The sequence below is a fragment of the Micromys minutus genome (genome assembly GCF_963924665.1).
Source record: "Micromys minutus genome assembly, chromosome: 4".
Taxonomy (NCBI): domain Eukaryota; kingdom Metazoa; phylum Chordata; class Mammalia; order Rodentia; family Muridae; genus Micromys; species Micromys minutus.
Genome location: NC_137973.1, coordinates 40,775,797 through 40,795,821, shown reverse-complemented (window position 1 = coordinate 40,795,821; position 20,025 = coordinate 40,775,797). Strand labels below are relative to the sequence as shown.

Here is a 20,025-nt window from a genome sequence, read left to right as displayed (position 1 = left end):
TGTTGTTGTTAAAGACCAGCCTTAGACCATGGTGATCTGAGAGGATGCATGGGTGTATTTCAATCTTCTTATATCGATTGAGGCTAGTTCTGTGTCCAATTATGTGGTCAATTTTCAAGAAGGTGCCAAGGGGTGCTGAGAATAAGGTGTATTCTTTTACTTTAGGATGGTGTGTTCTGTAGATATCTATTAATTCCAGTTGGTTCATAGTCTTTGCTAGTTTTACAGTGTCCCTGTTCAGTTTCTGTTTTCATGTTCTGTCCTTTGGTTAGAGTGGGGTCTTAAAGGCTCCCACTATTATTGTGTGGGGAGAAATGTATTTTTTGAGCTTTATAAGGGTTTCTTTTATGAACGTGGGTGCTTTTGTATTTGGAGCATATATTTTAAGGATTGAGAGTTCCTCCTGACATATTTCCCATGTAATGAATAAGAAGTATCCTTCCTTATCTTTTTTGATAACTTTTGATTGGAAATTTACTTTATTTGAGATTAGAATAGCCACTCCAGCTTGCTTCTTGGGGGTGTAAGCTAGAGAGTTTTTTTTCCAACGTTTTACTCTGAGATAGTGTCTATATTTTTCCCTGAGATGAATTTCCTGTATGCAGCAAAATGCTAGATTTTTTTTTTTATGTATACTGTATGTTAGCGTGTATCTCTTTATTGAGGGAGTTGAGTCCATTTGTGTTAATAGATATCAAGGAATAGTGTTTTTTGTTTCCTTCCATTATTCCTTTTGTAGTTTTTTTTCCGCCTATAATTTGTTGTAGTACTGGGTTTGTGGTCAGATATTGTGTAAATTTTGATTTGTCTTGAAATATCTTCATCTCTCCATCTATGGTTATTGACAGTTTTGCTGGGTATAGCAGCTTGAGCTGACACTTGTTCTCTTAGGGTCTGCATGATGTCTGTCCAGGCTCTGCTAGCTTTCATAGTCTCTGTTGAGAAATCGGGCGTAATTCTAATTGGTCTGCCTTTATATGTTACCTGACCTTTTCCCCTTACTGCTTTTAGTGTTCTTTTTTGCTTTGGGCACTTGGTGTGTGTACCTGGTTTAATGTGGAGATCTTTGATCCACTTATACTTGAGCTTTGTACAAGGAGATAAGAAAGGGTCTATTTTCATTCTTTTGCATGCTGAGTGCCAGTTGGACCAACACCATTTGTTGAATACACTGTCCTTTTTCCATTGAATGTTTACAGCTCCTTTGTCAAAAAACAGGTGAACATATATGTGAGGGCTCATTTCTGGATCTGCTATTCTATTCCATTGATCAATGTGCCTATTTCTGTACCAGTACCATGCAGTTTTCAGCACAATTGCCTTGTAATATAGCTTGAAGTCTGAGATAGTGATTCCCACAGATGTTTTCTTGTTGTTGAGGATGTATTTCACTATTCTAGCTCTTTTGTTATTCCAGATGAAATTGCACATTGCTCTTTCCAACTCATGAAGAACTGGGTTGGAATTTTGATGGGGATTGCATTGAATATGTAGATTGCTAATGGTAGGATGGCCATTTTTAAAATGTTGATCCTTCCAATTCATGAGCATGGGAGATTTTTCTATTTTCTGAGATATTCCTCGATTTCCTTCTTTAGAGGTTTGAAGTTCTTGTCCTACCAGTCCTTCACTTGCTTAGTTATAGTCACACCAAGGTATTTCATAGTTTTTGTGACTATAGTAAAGGGTATCTTTTCACTAATTTCTTTCTCCATATGTTTGTCCTTTGAATATAGGATGGCTACTGATTTGTTTGAGTTAATTTTATATCCAGCCACTTTGCTGAACTTGTTTATCACTGTAGGAGATCTTTAGTGGAATTTGTGGGGTAACTTAAGTATACTATCATGTCATCTTCAAATAGTGATGTTTTTACTTCTTTCTTTCCAATTGTATCCCTTTGATTTCCTTTTGCTGTCTAATTGCTCCGGCCAGGACTTCCAGTACTATGTTGAATAGGTAGGGGGAGAGTGGGCAGCCTTATTGAGTCCCTGATTTTAGTGGGATTGCTTCAAGTTTCCCACCATTAAGTTTGATGTTGGCTGTTGATTTTCTGTATATTGCTTTTATTATGTTTAGGTATGGACTTTGTATTCCTGTTCTTTCCAGAACTTTTAACATAAAGTGTTGTTGAATTTTGGCAGCTGCTTTCTCAGTATCTAGTGAGATAACCATATGTTTTTTTTTTTGAGTTTGTTTATATGGTGGATTACATTTATGAATTTCTTTATATCAAACCATCCCTGCATCCCAGGGTTGAAGTCTACTTGATCATGTTGAATGATCTTTTTGATTTGTTCTTGGATACGATTTGCAAGGATTTTGCTGAGTATTTTTGCATCAATGATCATAAGTTAGATTGTTCTGAAGTTCTATTTCCTTGTAGGGTCTTTGTGTGGTTTAGGAATAAGGGTTATTGTAGCCTCAAAAATGAGTTAGGTAGTGTTCCATCGGATTCTATTTGTGGAATAGTTTAGAGAGAAGTGTTATTATGTCGTCAATAAATATGTGATAATACTCTGTACTGAACCCATCTGGACCTGGCCTTTTTTTTGGTTCAGAGGCTTTTGTTGAGTGCTTCTATTTCTTTAGGTGTTATGGGATTATTTAGATGGTTTACCTGGTCCTGGTTTTACTTTGGTATCTGCTATCTGTCTAGGAATTCATCCATTTCCTCCATATTTTCTAACTTTTTTGAGTATAGGCTTTTGTAGTAGGATCTGATGATTTCTTGAATTTCCTCAATTTCAATCATTATTTCTCCCCTTTTCTTTCTGATTTTGTTAATTTAAATACTCTCTCCTTGCCCTCTAGGTAGTCTGGCTAAGGGTTTATCAATCTTGTTAATTTTCTCAAAGAACCAGTTCTTGGTTTTGTTGATTCTTTCAATGGTTCTTTTTGTTTCTGTTTGGTCTATTCCAAAAAAAATATTTTCAATAAAATCTGAATAGAAAACTTTCCCAACCTTAATAAAGAGAAGCCTATAAAATACAAGAAACTTACATAATAGCAACGAGATTGGAGCACAAAAGAAAAATCTTACTGATTGAATAATAAAAACACTAAATCTAGAGAACAAAGAAAATATTAAAAGCTTCTAGGTGAACAGGCCAAGTAACACACAAAGGTTGCAATATCAGAATTCCACCTGACTTCTCAACAGAGACTTTTGATCTGGAATGTCCTGGACAGATATCTTTCAGCCTCTTAGCAACCACAAATGCTAACCTAGACTACTATACCTGAAAAACTCTCAGTCACCATAGGGGAAGAAAATAAGACATTCCATGACAAAACCAAACTTAAACACTATATAACCACAAATATAGATCTACATAAAACACTTGAAAGAAAATTCGAATTCCAGAATTTTAACTACACACAAAGAAACACAGAAAATAAATACTTCTGAACCAACAAAAACAAGAACAAATTGAAGCACACATAAACACACAAGTACACTTACATCCACCACGACCACCACCACCACCACCACCAATATTCCCAGTGTGGTGTTGGAATCCTGCAAAATTTCAGGAAAGTTGGTGAACTTTGTACTATGTCATTATCCCAAAGAATTTGGTTCTAATATCAATGAAAAAAATGATCCAGCAACTGGATAGATGAACTTGAGGCAAGAATGATAACAATTCGGCAAAAGGCAAGGTTTATATCATGCTGTTTATGTGTGGTCCAGATTTATAGTGGGTCTTTCTGCTTCAAATAATCTGATTAAGAAAATCCATGAGCTTCTGGATTCCACCTGCACCAGGTCCTGACCTGGTACCAGAGTACTCTTTATCCAAACCCTGCTGGGAGAGAGTCAGTCTCATAGGAACACTGATGCATCTGGGAACACAGGGTAGACCATCACCCCTGCTCAAATACCTGTCCCAAGAGGAACTAGCCAGAGTACTCTGGACACAGAAATTGAAGAGCAGTCTGGGATAGGATCCTTCCAGTTTCTATCTGTGCCCTGTGCTGACCCTGTGCCATAGCCACCTCTACCCAGATCCTACTGGGAGGGAATTGGTCACAAACAGAGCTGACACAGAGGCTTACAGAAGGGACAGGCCACTGTCAGAATCAGCAAAACCAGGGAACACCAGAGATAAGCAGATGTTGATGAGCAAGTAAAAAAACCGGAGTAGCAGAAACCAAGGCCACATGGCATCATCATAATCCAGTTCCCCCAACACAGCAAGTCATGGATACCCCAACACACCAAAAAAGCAAGATTATGGTTTAAAATTACAACTCATAAGGTTAGAAGACTTTAAGAAGGTCATAAATAGCTCCCCTAAAGAAATGCAAGGCAACACAAGTAAACAGGTAGAAGTTCTTAAAGATGAAAACAAAAATATAATAAAAAAATACTGTAGGATTCCATGAACAAGAAACACTCACAAATGGCAATTTTTACTGAAACATGGTGTGTAGGTGAGCCTAATTTTTATGCTGTGCAAATTATACTTCAATTAAACTATTACTAAAACTATAAAAAAGCAGAAGAATCTAATTGATTTATTTTATTCCTACTTAATATTTTGCTTTATGATATTTCCTTGTTGTTCCTACACTTTTCCGGATCTTATTACTAGGCATTTACTAGTTTAACTTGTGAGTCTTGCTTTCTTATTCTCCATCTGCTCACTGTACTCTCAAACTATCCCAAATCAAAGATGAACCAGAGAAAATGATGGATGCTTTTAAAGAAAAACGGCAGTTTGAGAAATGTATTACATGTGACTACAGTCCAGATCTATCTTTCAGATAATCTATGCAACACATTATGTACATGTACCAAAAAAAGCCAAGTAACATATAACTTAAAAATATAGTATTTATGTGTATGTCTGAGGTTATACCATATATACGTAGTTGTTAGAGGTCAGAAGGCAGCATTTGGTCCTCTGGAGCTCTAATTACTGGTGATTATGAGCAACCCCATGTGGGGGCTGAGAACTAAATTTAGGTCCTTGTGAAAAACAGCAAGTGCTCTTAACTGCTGAGAGATCTCTCCATACATTACATTTTCATAAGACATAATATGTAAGCCAAAAATAAAGTATATCACCAAATAGCCTAAACTGCAAACCTTTCTTTAGGAATACAAAATTGTAAATATGCAAAATATATATGCCCTTCAAATTAAAAAAATATTGGAATATATTATTATAATAAATTTTATTGATGAAATAAAAATATCAACAAGTACAAATAGATCGTATCATTTTTATGTTTAAGAAGACCAAGACAATTCACATATAAACTCAATGGAAAAATTACACTTACAGCTGACTTCATATCTTGAATTGCAGAATTTTAGTACACAGTATTTTTAGGGTAAGACCTGAGGAAATTAGCTGAAGATAAACAACAGAAACCTTGTACAAAATATTCAAATTTTAGGGAGTTGCCTTTCACAGAAAAATATTCAAACTTTTCTTCCAAAACAAGTAAGTCAAAATACTTCTTGTAGATTATTGACAAGTCATATGACTCAAACCTTTTTGGAAATCCTCAAGTTTCATATACAAAGACACCTTGAGAGCGCCTTTCCATAGGGCAGTCCCTTATAATTTGAAGTTGCTTTTAATTTTTAGTTCCTCATCATACACAGTTAATTTGTAACATTTAAATGATCTTTCTGAGTAGCATGATAAAAATCCCAGTGTTCTGTTGAGGGTACCAATTATTCTCTTCATTCAGTGTATTTATGCTGTATATAACTTGCCTGTTATTTATCTAAGTAGACATTTAGTTGTTAACAAATGTCATGACTTTACAGTAGTTTTATACAAGATTTGGTATCATCTCCAGTTTTCAGGCATCCAGTGGGGATCCATGACAGGTGGGAGGGAACTACTGTAGTAATAGAAGTCTTTAGCCCATAGATATTTTATTGTTTTTGGTGCATCTTCTTACGCAATTCTTCAAGAGCTGCTTCTTTTTCTCTTAGAATTTGCTTAAGTCTTCTTATTTTTTCATCTCTGACAGTTTCTTCTAGTTCTGGTGGTGTCACTAGAAAAATATCTTCAGTATAGTTTTTATTAAAATAATTACTTTGTTCAAAAGATGTACTTAATGTGCCTTTTTCCTGCTTCTCATGAGAGCAATGTTCTACCTCAGTTCTCTTGTCTTCACTGGTTGTACTATGGCTTGTGACAATGTTTTGTTGTGATATGTCAGATGTTGGTAAAATACTATTAAGGAGCTGGGAACTGGCAACATCAGTTCCATTCATGATGTTTTTGTCTGTGTCACCAGCATTCTCAATTTTTCTCCTTTTTGTGTAATTCATCCTCTTCATAGTTTTTTCTTTTCTTTTCTTAGAGAAACTCTGCTGCAATGTTGAATAAGAAAAAAAAAATATTATTACTATGCTACATGCTCCCAAATCAAAGTTGGCACACAAATAACAGCAATTAAATTCAACTCCACAAATTTCAATGGGGACAACTATAGTAAACTGAATTCTAAGTGGTAGCTAAATAAAAAGTCATAATTATAGTCTTGGAGAACAAGCTGGTTTACTTTCTGGCTTAAACTGGGTATTAGAAGCCATGCTAGCCCATCACTGAAATGAAACCATAACTAAGAAGTACCAAGATTTTCATTTCATTTGCAATACAGACACATGGAGAAACTTTTACTTCAAAAAGTTTACCTGTAAAGATTGAAGATCAGAATGCTACATTACAATGTTTAGAAGTATAACTCTAGTGATGTACTGAAAATGTAGTATTAATACTCTAATGAATATCAACATGCTTATATTTTCCCTACACTTATTTCCTTTAAGTAATTCTTTAAAACAGGATAACTGTCTATAAGGCTTTTAACTACTTTCTTACATTACAAACAAAAAAAATGAAAGTAACTGAAAATACTTAACTCAAATTAACTAGAAATATATTCTTATGTGTGTATGATTTATCACTGATTAATATGACAAAAATCATCAATCTAAAGTACATTGAAACCCAAGTAAAAGATAATTATAGCCATGTTTGTCACACCAACAAAAATGTGATACACTTTAAAAACTATTACCTGTTTTTTCTCTTCCTTCACTACAAAGCTTGCATTGTTGTAAGAACTATTTTTCACCAAACTGTTAAAGGAATCACAACCTTTTCTAGAGCCCAGATGGTCAGGAATTCGAGTTAGACATACTCTCAAATCTTTAGTGAGACCAAATATCTTTTTAAATTCAGCATCATTCTTCAGATGTGATGCATTAGTATGGCTTCCTTGAGAATATTTCTTTTGACTTCTTTCTTGAATATCTTTTTTTAATATTGATGCCATCTCATAATGGGTCTGGAAAAGAGAAAAAAAAAAAAAAACACAATATTGCTAATTCCTTGGGTTACTGTGTAAGACTAAGCAACTTTCTAATCTTCTACAAGAGACCAGTTCATGCTTTAAAAGGTTTGCATTACAATTATATTTATCATGCATCCAAACAACTGAATTCAAATAAATACAAACTTAAAATTTTCACACAATTAATCTTTAATTTATTGTACATAATAGTAACAAAGGTCTGTTCTCAGGTAGATTAGGTGATGCTAGGTATGTCAACAACTTTAAAATAATCTAGGCTGGGCATGGTACCCTGTAAAGCAGGCACTCAGTAGGAAGATGCAGGATAATGGTAAAGTCAAGGCCAGCCCCAGCTACACATTGAGACACTAAAAAACGAAGTAAAAAAAAAAATTACAGTAAAATCTGTACAGAAAGATTGTAGTTTTCTGGGAAAGTCTAATATCTTCAACCCATCTTGCTTGTATTGCCATTTATCTCTTTTTATTTAAAATTCAATTACTGAAGAGGACAGCCACTAATATTAAATCATTATCTAAGTAAGCAAGGATAGTGGCTACACATGTATTTTAAGAAGAGAATGGTACCTGATAGATATGTTTGTTATTCAATTAGAATCAATAGAAAGAAAGGCTGAAATAAACTTGTCTTTAAAAAACCAAAAACTCCCGCTATGTCCTCCATAAATTTAAGGCACAAACACTCAACGGCATGGATAAAATCTTATTTGACTGAAAGGTTCTAATGACTTCCATTTCACCCTTTTCATGGCCATGTTTTTCTCATAACCATCACCAAAAACAAAGCAAGAAAATATTTTAAACCCATAAAATATGACTTATATACATAAAACTGTATCTTTTATATACAAATACGTGTATATACAGCATACACATGTACTCATATTCACACAATTTTACAATTTTACTCATCTTTGAAGACCTATCACTCTCCAACTCTTCTGAACTTTGTTCTGTGATTGACTTTGTCTTTTGGATTTGGTGAGCTAAATAATGAAAGAGAAAGAAATTGCTTAGGCTTTACCACTTGTAATCCTCAAACAGTTATTCAGATAAAAATATTAAGTAAGCATGTGGATGGGGTATGTGTGTAGGAGACAGGAATCAGATAATTTTGAGAATTAAGAAATAGTTTCCACACATATATAAAAAGAGCACCCTGACATGGGAAAATTACCTGTGATTCTGGGTCTCTGTAAACATACTGTTGAGAAGTAACAGTTGCTGCATCAACAGAGGAACACTGGATGAAATTTCCTTTTCTGGGGGCATTCTGTCCTGTCCTAAATCCACCTGGAAAACCTGGGTTTGTAAATACAGTCTTACTTTGTTTAAGGCAGTGAGTGGACTGGTTTGTAGTATGTGGTTTAGTGACAGAAAAAAAAGGTGGTCTCTCCACTTTTTCATTCTTCTCTGCTCTTAGATTGCCCACGGAAGCAAGTTGGGAATTTGAAAGTGATTTTGTCTTCAACTGCAAAGATTTACTTTCAACCAAAACACTATTTAAAAACTCTGGATATTTTTGTGACCGGACATGAACTTACTACCTGTAATGAATCTTTTAGTGGAATATCAGAAGAAACAGAATTCTGCTGGTCAATTTTTGATGGCAGACCATATGTCCCTTTTTCATTCAACAAGACTTTCTCATTAAACATTATCAAAGCATTATCTTTAATAGGCACACTTATGTACTGTGTCCTGCTAGAACTGTTAGTACTCAACAGAGGTGTATCTACTGTATTATCTCCCAGATTTTTCCTATCTACAAAAGTATTTAAAACCTTTGAAGCCACATTATTTGAAGACTTAACAGGAATAAGACATGGAATTCCAGGCTGTAGATACTCTTGAAAAATCGAGTTCACTGGAGCAGTTTGAGGATGCTGACCACCTTTTAAATGCGTTTCTGTAGCAACATTTGGTGGAATTTGCGAGATACTGAATGCCACTGGTTTGGAGTAAATATTCTGAGTTTTCTTGTTAATAATTTTCACTGGATTTACAGGAGATACATAAATAACTCTTGGTATTTGGGAAGCCTCAACTGTTCCTGAGGCTGTGGTTGCAGTTCCAAGTATCTTTTGCTGAACCAAAGGAGGCAAGGATGATGCAAGTACAGATTTCACTTCAGTCTGTACTGGAATCTTTAAATGATGCCCAGAAGGCAAAACTGAAGAATTCACATTTGCTGGAAAACTTGGGGAATTGACTATAAAATAAGATGAATCATTTTGTATTGAGGGAGGAGTAGTAAATGTTTGCCTGGTGAGTCTATGAATTTTCATACCATGATTCTGAACATTAGAAATTGGTGGTGTAAAATTTCCAGTGCCCACAGAAGTAACTCTATCTTGTGATGTATCTATTGTTCCTGTAAAAAAATATTTTGTAGTACTGGCTGGCTGAGAAACAGGCAATTGAACTGACGCACTTGTGGAAGAGCTGGAAATATGAGTTTGAAAAGTAACTTGAACTGGTTTTTCTGTATTCTCTTTTAAACCATGAGACACGACTGCAGACTGAACTACTGGGATAATGTTTCCAGAAGATGTAGGAAGTGGATGTAAATGCAGAAGTTTTTTTCCATCGGTGCCAATCATAGGAACTACTTGGTATATGCATCCTGAAATACTTAAAAGAACATTTAAGTAAATAAACACAACATACTACAAGTTCTATACATTTTATTTTAAAACACATATTTTCAATTATTTTAGGTAGTAAAATCTAATAACAGTATGCGATGTTGAGTTTGCAATGTAAGACATTATAGAATAGACTTTGAAGAGAAGATAAAATTATATCAACTTTAATTCAGATCTTACAAACAGGTTATGAAATCTTAACATTTATTCCAAAATGAAAAGGTTTCTAATTTTTTATTCAAACATAATGCTATTAGAAAAGACTCTTCACACTATAATCATTCTTCTCTTTTAATCCTTTCCAATTCTCTTCCTTTACTTTTAATGAGCAGTTCTTTGATTCCATCTCTCATCATGCTACTTCTAATACTCTCCCCTCCTCCAATTTGTTCTGTCTTCTTTCCTTGGCAAATTCTACTACCACCTTTTTGTTTCTCCTTTTTGAGATCTCGCATGCTGTGATACTTCAATTTCCCATGTTTTTATACTGTAGACTTAAAGGACACGCTCATGTATTAAATATTTCCATTTTATTATTTCCTGTGTACATTAGGTTTCATGTTCCACATTGAGTATAGCAATTGTTTCTAATAATTTACTATCAAACAATTCATACTTAATACCAAGGAAATTTTTGTCAAGGGGTTTTCCCCCCAATAAATGTGGAGTATACTGGAGAGAAAGAAAAGTTTAAAACTAGTTCACTGCAATGTCCATTATTATGAACTATATTTTAAATACAAATTATCAGTTTTATAAAAAAATCAATATACATAAATCTCTGTATAATACATTTTTTTTTTATTTTACTTTGTATAGACTTACCAAATTATTTATACTTAAAATGACCTTTCAGATCCTAAAAAGCATAGTGCTCTCAAGGAATGCAGGACAGTCACATTACTCTACCTGGGTGCTTCTCTCCTATACAACTCTACTTGGAGCTTCAATCAACATAAATGATGCTTCCTAAGAGATAAATTTTCTAGCCAACTTAACTATTTTTGTTTTATATATATTATTATATATCTTTGTTTATATATCTACAGACTGTCTTCCATGCTAAACCCTAAAAACATAACTAAAAAGTAGATATTTAATTGACTCTTTATTAGATGACAAAGGAGAAATAATGGAACACTTAAAAAGACAAACATTAATTTTCAACAGTGTCTATTTCTGTTTTATAACCTAAAGATGTGATTTTAGAATCAAGTATAAATGAAAAAATCCATACTCAACATTCTATGTATCCTCACAACTCAAATAACATGTTATCTTCAGAAAGTTTTGAAGCAGTCTTCAATGTATAAAAATGCATACTAAATTTTAGTAAAGTTAAAGTGAAATATGGAGGGGTGTCTTAATTCTTGCTTTTGAATTTGAAAACCCACTTGTATTACCTCTGCACAAATTACACTGTCAATTCAACATCAATTTATTTAGCAGTAAATAAATGTCCTCAAGAATGGTTCAAGCATGGTAGGTAGGCCATGCATGTAAACTTAGCACTTGTAGATAGAAACAACTGGAGTTGAATCTGAACAACAATACAATACCAAGTTTTGAGCCAACAAACCAACCATCCAAGTACTGAGTTTTATGGTTCAAACACTAAGCTCTCTTAGGGGAAAGGGGCCAATGAATTATAGCCTGAATGCTAAACCTAAGCCATTTTGCTTTTATGTTACTTCTAACGTATGTGTATTTTTCACATTTTAAATGGATGGAAAACATTTCAAAAAGGAATTCTGTACCTTAAAAGATAATGAGACTGAATTACAGAATCCTCTGGATGAAATGGACAGTTGCCTAGACAGATACTAGGTACCAAAGTTAAATCAGGATCAGATAATCCATCTAAACAGCTCCATAACCCTTAAAGAAATAGAAGCAATCATTAAGTCTCCCAACCAAAAAGTGCCCAGGATCAGATGGATTTAGTGCAGAATTCTATCAGACCTTCAAAGACAACCTAATGCCAATACTCTTCAAACTATTCCCCAAAATAGAAACACTACCAAATTCATTCGTTGAAGCCACAATTTTCTTATAAAAAATTATACAAAGATCCAACAAAGAAAGTAAATTTAAGACCAATTTCCCTTATGAATATTGATGCAAAAATACTTAATACAATTCTTTCAAACAATATCCAAGAACACATCAAAATGATCATTCACCATTATCATGTAGGCTTCATCCTAGGGAATGCAGGAATGGTTCAATATACGAAAGTCCAAAATAATCCATTATATAAACAAACTCAAGAAAAAGAAAACCCACACATGATCATATCATTAGATGCTGAGAAAGCCTTTGACAAAATTCAAGACCCCTTCATGACAAAAGTCTTGGAAAGATCAGGAATTCAAGACTCATAACTGAACATAGTAAAAGCACTAAACAGCAAAGTAGTAGCCAACACCAAACTAAATAAAGAAAAACTTTAAGCAATCCCACTAAAATCAGGGACTAGACAATGCTGCCCACTCTCCCTATTCAATGTAGTACTTAAAATCCTAGCCAGAGCAATTAGACAACAAAAAGAAGTCAAAGGTATACAAATTGGAAAGGAAGATATCAAAGTATCACTATTTGCAGATGCTCTGAAAGTAGACTTAAGTGACCCCAAAATTTCACCAGATAACTCTTACAGCTGATAAACAAACTTCAGCAGAGTGGCTGAATATAAAAGAAACTCAAACAAATCAGCAGCTTTCCTCTACTCAAAGGATAAACAGGCTGTGAAATGAATTACAGAAACACTGCCTTTTACAATAGTAACAATTAATATAAAATATCTTGGTGCAACTCTATCCAAGCATTGAAAGGTATGTATGACAAGAATTCAAGTCTCTGAGGAAAGAAATGGAAGATATCACAAGATAGAAATATCTCCCACGTTTATGGATTGAAAGGACTAATATAGTAAAAATGGCCATCTTGCTGAACACAAACTACAGATTCAATACAATCCCCTTCAAAATTCCAACTCAATTCCTCATAGAGTTAGAAAGAGCAATTTGCAAATTCATTTGGAATAACAAAAAACCCAGGATAGTGAAAACTATTCTCAAAAATAATAGAACTTTTGGGGGAATAATGATTACCAATTTCAAGTTGTATTATAGAGCAATAATGATAAAAACTCTATGGTATTGGTACAGAGAGAGGCACGTAGATCAATGGAATAGAATTAAAGACCCAGAAATGAACCTACAAACCTATGGTCTCTTGACCTTTGACAAAGGAGCTAAAATTATCCACTGGAAAAAAAGACAGGATTTTCAACAAATGATGCTGGTCAGCATGTAGAAAAAAAGCAAATGAACCCATTCTCATTTTCTTGTACAGGGCTCAAGTCCAAGTAAATCAATGACCTCCACATAAAACCAGATACACTGAAACGAACAGAAGAGAAAGATCCTGAACAGAACACCAGTGGCTTATGCTCTAAAATCAAGAATCAACAAAAAGACCTCATAAAACTGCAATGCTTCTGTAAGGTAAAGGGCATTGTCATTAGGACAAAATGGTAACCAACAGATTGGGAAAAGATATTTCCTAATCCTATATCCAAGGAAGGGCTAATATCCAATATATATAAAGAACTTAAAAAGTTAAGACTCTAGAGAATCAATTAACCCTATTAAAAGAATGGGGTAAAGAGCTAAACAAAAATTTCTCAACTAGAATCCTAAATGTCTGAGAAATATCCAAAGAAATGTTCAACACCATTATTTGTCATGAGGGAAATGGAAATCAAAACAATCCTGAGATTCCACCTTTCACCAGTCAGAATGGCTAAGATAAAAAATTCAGGTGACAGCAGATGCTGGTAAGGATTTGGAGAAAGAGAATCACTCCTCCATTGTGGTGGAGCTGTAAGCTGGTATAACTACTCTGGAAAACAGTCTGGTGGTTCATCAGAAAATTAGACATAGTACTACCCGAGGACTCAGATATAGCATTCCTGGGCATATACCCAATATATGCTCCAACATATAACAAGGACAAATGCCCAACTATCTTTATAGCAGCCTGATTTATAATAGCCAGAAGCTGAAAAGAACCCAGATTCCTTCAACAAAAGAATGGATACAGAAAATGTGGTAAATATACACAATGGAGTACTACTCAGTTATTAAAAACAATGACTACATGAAATTCTTAGGCAAATGGATGGAACTAGAAAATATCATCCTGAGTTAGGTAACCCAATCACACAAAAACACACACAGAGGCTCTACCAGAGTCTGACAAATACAGAGGCAGATGCTCTCAGCCAACCACTGGATTGAGAATGGGGGTCCTCAATGGAGGACTTAGAAAGGACTAAAAAAGCTGCAGAGGTCTGCAAACCCATAGGAAGAACAACAATAACAACCAAACCACCAGAGCTCCCAGAGGCTAAACCACCAATCAAAGAGTACATATGGAGGGATTCATGGTCCAGCTGCGTATGTAGCAGAGGATTGCCTTATGGCCATCAACGAAAGAGAGGCCCTTGGCCTGTGAAGGCTTGATGCCCCCAGTGTAAGGGAATGCCAGGGTGGGGAGGTGGGAGAGTGTGTGTGGGGGCACTGTCATAGAGGCAGGGGAAGTTAGGGATGGAATAGGGGTATTTCCGAGGGAAACCCAGGGAAAGGGATAACGTTTGAAATGTAAGTTAAAAAAAATGCAACCAAAAAAAGGGGGAAAAAAAGGAATTAAATATTGTTTATCATAGTAACACTGAAATTCCTTAAGATGAGACACTCAATATTCCTACAATATTTTTTTCAAATACCAATAGTGAACCCTCAGAAATATTACACAAAAAGCAATGCAGATCATTCCAATTGCCAATCTAAGAAACTCAGTTCAATACCTTCGTTTAGTCCTCTTTAATATAAATACTTCATTTATCAGAAAAATTTGCCTTAGTAGAAGAATCAACAGAAATAACCTATTTTTACAATTATTTGTGTAAGCAATATTTCAAAAGAAATAGAACTGAACAAGTAACAGTCTTTTAATACTTCATATGCTGTATGCTAAAAGGTTTCCCTATTTTTGCTTGACAAAAATATGCTACATACAGTATATTTCTATCTCTATTTATCCGACTATCCATCTATCCGTCCATCTATCCATCCATCTATTCATCTATCCGCCCATCCATCCATCTATCCATTCATCCATCATATACCCTCTGTGTCAAATAGAGCAAATTAACATGGTAGCTGAATTGATTACTACAAACTCTTAAAAGTGATAAATCAGAATAAAATTCATAATACTCTTTCAATCAATATATAACCTTTTCCAGATTTAGTAGGAATCCTTGCTTTAACAATTTAACCAGAAATCACTAAAAGACTCCACTTTCTTCAAGATAGTTTATTTTCTTAGCTATCACATTCTGTAGTCTAATGTGATCAATAGGTCACTTAAAATAATTAGCCAGTTTGGTCACTTAGAATAATTAGCACACTAATTACATTAAACTATTTGAATGAAGAAATGACACTGAAAAACCCATATTTTAAGACCTAAAAAGAAAAAGGGGAAATATAAAGATTACAGGCTTCTAATTCTGGCTCTTACACACACTGGCTAACTAATTTTGGAAAACCTACTTAATCACAGAAGCATATATCTATAGTTTCAGGTACTTAGAAACTCAAATAGGAGTCGGAGGATTACTGAGTCTTGGTTCAAGACAGCCTGATTAATGAAGCCATAGCCCATCTCAAAATTAAAAGTCCTGCTAAATGTGCTAAGAAAACTATATAATTTCCGAGGCTCTTGTTTTGTATTTTACTATTCTATATGAATATTCATCACTCATGTATTAGAAATGAAATAATGAATATGTTGGAGGCTACTGAAATTTAGTTTTGAAAATAATGATCTTCATTTGTTAAGAGACAAAGCTTTCCCTTCTTACTACTTATAAATACATATAAGAAGTTATGTTATAATACATATAATAATAAATTCTATATATTACTTATGTAATAAAATCACCATTAATTTTAATCCTAAAAGGCAATCTAGATAGACCTCCACTGTCATTAACATTTTAGCTGAAAAAATACAAGGGTTTAATATATTTTTAATAACATACAGAATTTCATGCATCCTTAAGGAGTCTTATTCATATTTTATACACAAAGCAAGGTTCACCATGTCAACTGCATAAGCAACTAGACTAGTAACAGAGTATAGTTAGCTTATATGATATTAATGTATCTCCTAGTGTATTCTTTAAGTTGTAAAGATAAAACTTCACAACCAGCAATGAAATATTTTCAGCCCAAGTGAACAAAGTCACATGATGAGAGTAGTAATTTTAACTGGATATTTCTGTTTGTCTCATTTAATTCACAAACATTGACAAGAAAACTGGTATAACATTGTCCCAAAAAAGAGTAATTTCTTAATCAGGTATGTGTATTTTTCATTCCATTTCCTCAAATCTAATCCATATTCTTGCCATCTTATCCAACCCCCTCACATTTCTCAAGTCATCTGAAATACAATCCTCATTCTAAATCAGCACTGTCATTAGTTATTCAAACTCCACAGCTAATCTTGTGAATCCCATTCCAAAGATTTTCTGAGCAATCAATGTCCAGTAGATGGGACAGCTACCAGAGTGAAGCAGCCTTCAGAGCGATCATGCTACTGTGGTACACAGCTGAGAAAATGAAAATTCCAAGAAAATCTAATGAGCTAAATGGGCACTGCACTGCAAATATACAGATTTTTGCATTGCTCTTGTAAAATGGGGTTTCCTATTTTATGCCTGATAAGATAAATTAAGTAATAAACATTATCACAACACTGAATTTTAAAAAAGAAAGATTTCAAGGAAAGCTGAAGTATCTACAGAAAAAAACCCAATCCTATCATTTTTAGAAAAAAATAAAGGAGAATGCTATCAAAATATAAAACCAAACAACTTCCAATAAAACAAAGAGGTAAAAGTAAACAAATTATTTACATAATTACATTTCAACAGCAGGTGTGGTGTTATTAAAATAAAATAATCAAATATGTAAACAGTAATCAACTTGTCAAATATCCTAGGAAACTATTTTGTGTTAAATGCTTCAAATATGTTATGATAGTATCAGAAAATTTAAGAAATAGAAGCATAAAAGTATAACAAGGCACCAAAACATATAGCAATGAATCAATGAAGTAGAAAGTACTTATGAAAGTAAGCAAAAGATAAATGAATTTAAAATATTTTTCAGTGTTCAAAATTTACCAAAATTGTTATAAGGTATTTAAAAGAAAGCCCAAGGGCACAATTAAAAAATGTTAAAGTATCACTTAATCTTACTTCTAGGATTGCAAAAGAATACGATCTTACACACATAAGTTAATCAACTATGTCATAAATATACTGGTAAAATATATAAAATTATTCATTAAAAAGCATTTCTTCTACTTTAGCTTCTCTTCATAGAATTTAATCTGTCTTTAAATCTCCACAAAATATGTATTACCCAAGAGCTATCTCTAATGATACACGATATAATGGTTCCTTCTGTATCAACAGCTATTTACTACTAATAACTTTTTTTTGGGGGGGGGTACTTACACAGTAGCAACTTCCTATAGATCCAGTTACTAGGAAGGCTGGCACTTGTTTTTATTAGACCATTGTTTTAAGGGAAAATGTATTTTAAAAAATAATCCTTTTTTTAAAATTGCAATTGGGGTTTGTATATACTTGTAACTAAAATAAACTTACCTCGACTAAACACAGGACACAAATTCATGTCTTAAACTTGGAGCAAATATTTAAATAATCTTTTCTTTCTTAAATTATTTCTTTGCTGTTGTCAAAATATTCCCATGTACCATTATTTTTATTAGAAAGTGAAGCATTAGTCTCATATATAGTAACAAATAAAGCGGCAAAGAACACCAGGTAGGTTTTCTTTTTTCAACCACTATCCTCTTTCATTAGTTTTGTTCTTAGATTTCATGCTATTCATTTACCTTCTACAGACTTACTAATCTTGCTTCTTAACAAATATACTCATTAACGTTGGAAAGCATAAATCAAAACATTGTTCCTCAGTAAATATTTTGTTGTTCTTGCTTTTATTTCATCTGGATTAACACACACACACACACATACACACACACACACACACACACACACACACACAAATGTTACTGAGGATATATTTTCTAACCAAAGAAGACTATCACAGCAGCCCTTCATAATCCTAATACTAACTAGATAAACCCAGGCTGGATTGTGGGCAGCCTTGGCTAGATAGTGAGTTTCCTACCCAGGTAGAGCCATTCAGTGTTAGAACTGTTCCTTTGTAGACAACCGATGAGATGTACTCCCTTTAGACCTGGAAAAAGTGACTTCACATTTCAAGTTTTTACTTTTCTCTGTTGAAGTTTTCAAATCCTACAGCCCGTTGTTCTAGAACACATTGTGTAAGGACATTAAAATGCGACTATTTTCACTTGAAGGTCCAGCGCCCTGGGGTTGTACTTGCTAATTCACAATGTGTGTTTGAGATACTTGGAGCATCGCCATGTTGGTTTTCTTCAGTGGGTATCTACTTGGTCCGCCTATGAGATTCAAGCTGATGGCGTTGGGAGCGCCAGAGTCCAGGAGACACTAACTGCGTTGTAATCGCGGGCTGTTTTACATTTTCGGGAGGACTGAGAGTCAGGGGCTTTGGGGCGCGTGGGGTGGGAGGTGTGCGGAGAAGGCGCGGCGACCCCACAGACCCTCAGGAAAAACCTGCTGCACAGCTGAACGTCAGCTGACGCGGCCGTGCCTACCTAAGTCACATGGTGTGGGCGGGCGCATGGAGGGCTGGGAACTGGTACTTACCAGTGCGAACCAGACTTTTCCTCTGCGGCTTTCGGAAAGACGTTCTGGAGACTACTAGACATTTTAGATGGGTGGGAGGGGACAGGGCAGTGAGTAGCGTGAGGACAGGGTCCCCAAGTAGGCACGAACCACAGCGCAAGTGTGGAACCTCAGCCACTGAGGTGAGCGAACAGAAGTGTTTGACCGGAGATAGACAAGAGGGTGGCTCCCCTGACTTCCGTGGGAAGTGGCTGTAGAAGCCGGAAGACGCAAGACTGCAACCATACCCTCCCACTTTAGGCAAGCTCACTGTTTTCCGGCCGAGTCTCTGGCTACGTGACGCATCGCAACCAGTCAGAGCGGACCTGGGGGCGTGGCACCAATGGCACCGCCCTCAAACTGAGCCTGTTCTGGGACCGCGCTCACTGAAACCCGCCCCCTAGAGCCCGCGAGCCTAGGCGTACAAGCTCCTTAACAGACCAGTTACCAAGGCGAATGGATCGCCGTGACTCCGCCCTTATGACGTGGTCCAATCGACAGCGAACGTTGTCTTCTTCCGGATCAAAGCAGGAACCAAAAGAGAAAGTTCTTTCACTGCCTACTTGAAAGTTAATACTTCCGGTGTCAGGCTTAAATTGTCTGCACTTGTACATACGCTTTTGCCAGCCAATGTATTAATAATTTCCTTAGCAGTTTGATTCAGTAGGGTAGACGTTTGGTAGTTGCCATAAATTGTTGAGAACCTTTAAATCCCTTCTTGTGGCTAGAATTGTCTCCTCACTCGGCCCGTTTCTTTAAGTTTTGCCTCTACATTAATCGATTAACCATTTTCTCCATCCCCACACTCATACCTCAGTTGAAACTGTATCTTACTGTCGTGTATTCAATTCCTAGAGTCTCCGTGCATGAAATTCCTTGTATAAACTTTTTGCAATTCTTCTTAAAATTTCCAGAGACCTGCTCTCAGAATTCTCTAGACTCCTGCTGTTAAGTGACTATTTGAGAATTGGGAGCATGCTGTTTAATGGGTAGAAAGACTTCTAGTTTCATTAGGTGTGGAATTTATGAAAGTGGGTTCAAAGATACAATATTATTTGGCATAGGCAATCTTGTATGCTCCACTGTTTAAATTCAGGACATTGATAATATACACAATTTAAAGGTTTACATGGTTATTTAA

At 35.0% G+C, this 20,025-nt stretch overlaps 1 protein-coding gene across 1 annotated transcript; it reads right to left on the bottom strand.

Moving 5' to 3' along the window:
- Window positions 1–5,197: 5,197 nt before the first annotated feature.
- Window positions 5,198–19,060, bottom strand: LOC308420165 (ligand-dependent nuclear receptor-interacting factor 1-like). Its single transcript, XM_080916067.1, is given in 5 exon segments — window positions 5,198–6,346; window positions 7,057–7,326; window positions 8,530–8,866; window positions 8,868–9,986; window positions 18,867–19,060. Coding segments are annotated over 5 exon segments (2,232 nt in total). The 5' UTR covers window positions 18,929–19,060; the 3' UTR covers window positions 5,198–5,902.
- Between the last annotated feature and the right edge of the window lie 965 nt (window positions 19,061–20,025).